Source organism: Manacus vitellinus, unplaced genomic scaffold (assembly GCF_001715985.3).
Source record: "Manacus vitellinus isolate BGI_N305 unplaced genomic scaffold, ASM171598v3 scaffold_110_pilon, whole genome shotgun sequence".
NCBI classification, from domain to species: domain Eukaryota; kingdom Metazoa; phylum Chordata; class Aves; order Passeriformes; family Pipridae; genus Manacus; species Manacus vitellinus.
The window spans coordinates 705,934-709,107 of NW_021938845.1; the positions used below are offsets into that span (position 1 = coordinate 705,934).

Consider the following 3,174-nt stretch of genomic DNA (forward strand, 5'->3'; position numbering starts at 1 on the left):
GATTTAATTTAGGTATTTTAAGATTTAACTTAGGTACTTTAAGATTTAATTTAGATATTTTGAGACTCGATTTAGGTATTTTAAGAATTAATTTAGGTATTTTAAAATTTAATTTGGATATTTTAAGATTTAATTTAGGTATTTTAAGATTTCATTTGGATATTTTAAGATTTAATTTAGGTATTTTAAGATTTAATTTAGATATTCTGAGATTCAATTTAGGTATTCTAGGATTTAATTTAGGTATTTTAAGATTTAACTTAGGTACTTTTAAGATTTAATTTAGGTATTTTAAGATTTAATTTAGATATTTTGAGACTCAATTTAGGTATTTTAAGAATTAATTTAGATATTTTAAGATTTAATATAATATTTTAAGATTTAATTTAGGTATTTTAAAATTTAACTGACATATCTGAAGATTTAACTTAGGTATTTTAAGATTCAAGTTAGGTATTTTAAGACTTAATTTAAATATTTTAAGATTCAAGCATTTAAAAAATTAATTTAAAACATTTTAAGACTTAACTTAAACACTTTAAGCTTTAACTTAGATTTTTAAGGTTCACCCCAGGTACTTGAAGGTTTAATTTTAAATAATAATTTTAAGATTATTTTCCCAGCAGGAGATCTCATGAGTGTGATTCCTTCTCATCCTGTTGGATACATCCCAAGGCCTCCTCTGTGAATGTCACTCACACCAGTCAAACTCGACCTCCAAACCCTTCATCCACACCTTAAATCAGATTAATGCACCAAAAAAGTTCTTTTATGATGGAAAAAAAGTGGTTAAAACTCCTCCTCTGCTGTTAAAAAGGATGAAATTCTGGTGGTTTTAAAGAAGGGCACAGAAAATTTGGGTTTAACAGAAATGTAAATATATATATATATAGCTGTTTTTAGTTTGTACACTACATTTATCTGTGTAAATAAATGGTTTTTTTCTTCCCCTTCCCCTAGAGAAGCCTCAAAGTTTCTCTCTGGTGTCGAGATAAAATTGTGGGAAGGGATGTGGCGGGGGAGGAAGCCTGAAAACTGGATTTTAGATTTCTAAATGTGGCTCAAACTGCCACAGTTTAAAAAAAGGGAGGAAAAAAACGTTTCCAAAGGCCCTCCCAGGAAGGAAAACGAGTGGGAAAAAAGCCTGGAATGTGGCAGGGACTCACCAATGTACCACAGAGGGAAGCAGCTGATGTTGTAATACGTGCTCAGGAGCTTCCCAGTCCTGCAAGGAAGGACAAGAAGCAGGAATTCAGTGGGAATTCAGCAGGAATTCCAGGTGAGGGGTGTTTGTGGGCCAAAGGAACTCACATTTCCGTGTAGATGAGCCCGGCCAGGGAGATGTTGAGCAGCCCCCAGGCCAGCACCACCTTCCTGGCCTCGGCCTGTTTCCTCAGCCTCACGGCCAGCTCCAGCACCGACGTGTCCGGGCTCTTCTTTGGAGTCATCTCCTGGGGGAACGGGGAGAGAAAACACAAAATACAGGGGATTTTATTTCCAGCTCGTCTTCTCCAGCGTCACCTGGGAATAATAATTTTTAGGGGAGGAGGGGAAGCTCCTCCAGCGCAGGGAGGAAAGGCCTGGCTCAGTTCTGTAGGGTTTTTATTGGCAATTCCCACTTATTTCTGGGTTTTCTGGAATGGGAAACCCGCTGGTTTTGTTTTCTCCTCTATGCCCAGTTATATTTTATGTGAGGGAAATAAGCCTGTCACAGGCAGGGAGCCCCCACAGCTCCCCCCAGACCTCATTTCTACCCCTTCCCAAATCTCTTCCCTCTCTCCCCACCCCTCTCATATTTCCCCTCTCCCCAAACCTCTCCTCCCCCAACAAGTCTTCCTTCTCCCTCTCCCCAAACCTCTGCACTTCTCCGTCCCCAAAACTCTCCTCTCCCTCCCCAAACCTCTCCCCCTCCCCAACCTCATTTCTCCCCTCTCCCCAAACTCCACATTTCCCCTGCCCAACCTCATTTCTCCCCCCTCCAAATCTCTCCTCTCTTCGCCCCCAAACCTCATTTTTCCCTTTTCCCAATCTCCCCTCTCCCCAAATCTCTCCAATCCCCCTCCCCAAACTTTACCATCCCCCTCCCCAAACATCAATTCCCCCTTCCCCAAATCTCCCTTCTCCCCCTCCTCAAACCTTCCCTTTCCCCCTCTCAACCTCCCCCTTTCCCCTTCCCAAACCTTACCTCTCCCCTTCCCCAAACTCCCCTTCTCCCCCTCCCCAAATCCCCTCTCTCCCATTCCAAACCCCCTCCTCTCCCCTTCCCCAAATCTCACCTCTCCCCCTTGCCCACACCTCGTTTTTCCCCATCCCCAAACCTCTCCCCACCTCAAACCTCTGCACTTCCCCTCCCCAAATCTCCCCTCCCTCTCCCAAAACCTCCCCCCCAAACCTTCCCTCTCTCCCTCCCCAAAAACCCCAAACCTCCCCTTTCCCCTCAAACCTCCCTTCTTCCTCTCCCCTCCCCAATCCCCATTCCCCTCTCTCCCATTCCCACCTCACCATTCCCGTTCCCTTCCCCGCTCTCTCCTCTCCCCATTCCCACCTCACCATTCCCGTTCCCCTCCCCGCTCTCTCCTCTCCCCATTCCCAATCCCATTCCCACCTCACCATTCCCATTCCCCTCCCCGCTCTCTCCATTCCCATCTCATTCTCATTCCCCTCCGCTCCCTCCTCTCCTCAATCCCCTCTCACCCATTCCCACCTCACCATTCCCATTCCCCTCCCCGCTCTCTCCTCTCCCCATTCCCAATCCCAATCCCACCTCACCATTCCCATCCCCATTCCCACCTCACCATTCCCATTCCCCTCTCTCCATTCCCATCTCATTCCCATTCCCCTCCAGTCTCTCCTCTCCTCAATCCCCATTCCCCTCTCCCCCATTCCCACCTCACCATTCCCCGTTCTCTCCTCTCCCCAGCCACCACATTCCCATTCCCACCTCACCATTCCCACTCCCCTCTCCTCTCCTCCCCTTCCCTCCCCTCTCCCCAACCACCACATTCCCATTCCCACCTCACCATTCCCATTCCCCTCCCCGCTCTCTCCTCTCTCCATTCCCATTCCCCTCCGCTCTCTCCTCTCCTCTCCCCAACCACCACATTCCCATTCCCACCTCACCGTTCCCATTCCCCTCCCCGCTCTCTCTATTCCCATTCCCCAACCACCACATTC

The 3,174-nt window shown here is 46.5% G+C and overlaps 1 protein-coding gene across 1 annotated transcript in view; it reads right to left on the reverse strand.

The window, feature by feature from the left end:
* TMEM209 (transmembrane protein 209) overlaps positions 1 to 1,467 on the reverse strand; it is a 22,675-nt gene extending 21,208 nt beyond the window's left edge. The window contains exons 1-2 of the mRNA XM_029965620.1: positions 1,312 to 1,467; positions 1,145 to 1,225 (exon numbers count right to left, since the gene is read on the reverse strand). Of these exons, the coding sequence (XP_029821480.1) occupies positions 1,145 to 1,225; positions 1,312 to 1,448 (218 nt within the window). The 5' untranslated portion in view covers positions 1,449 to 1,467. The remainder of the gene's footprint in view (positions 1 to 1,144; positions 1,226 to 1,311) is intronic.
* Between the last annotated feature and the right edge of the window lie 1,707 nt (positions 1,468 to 3,174).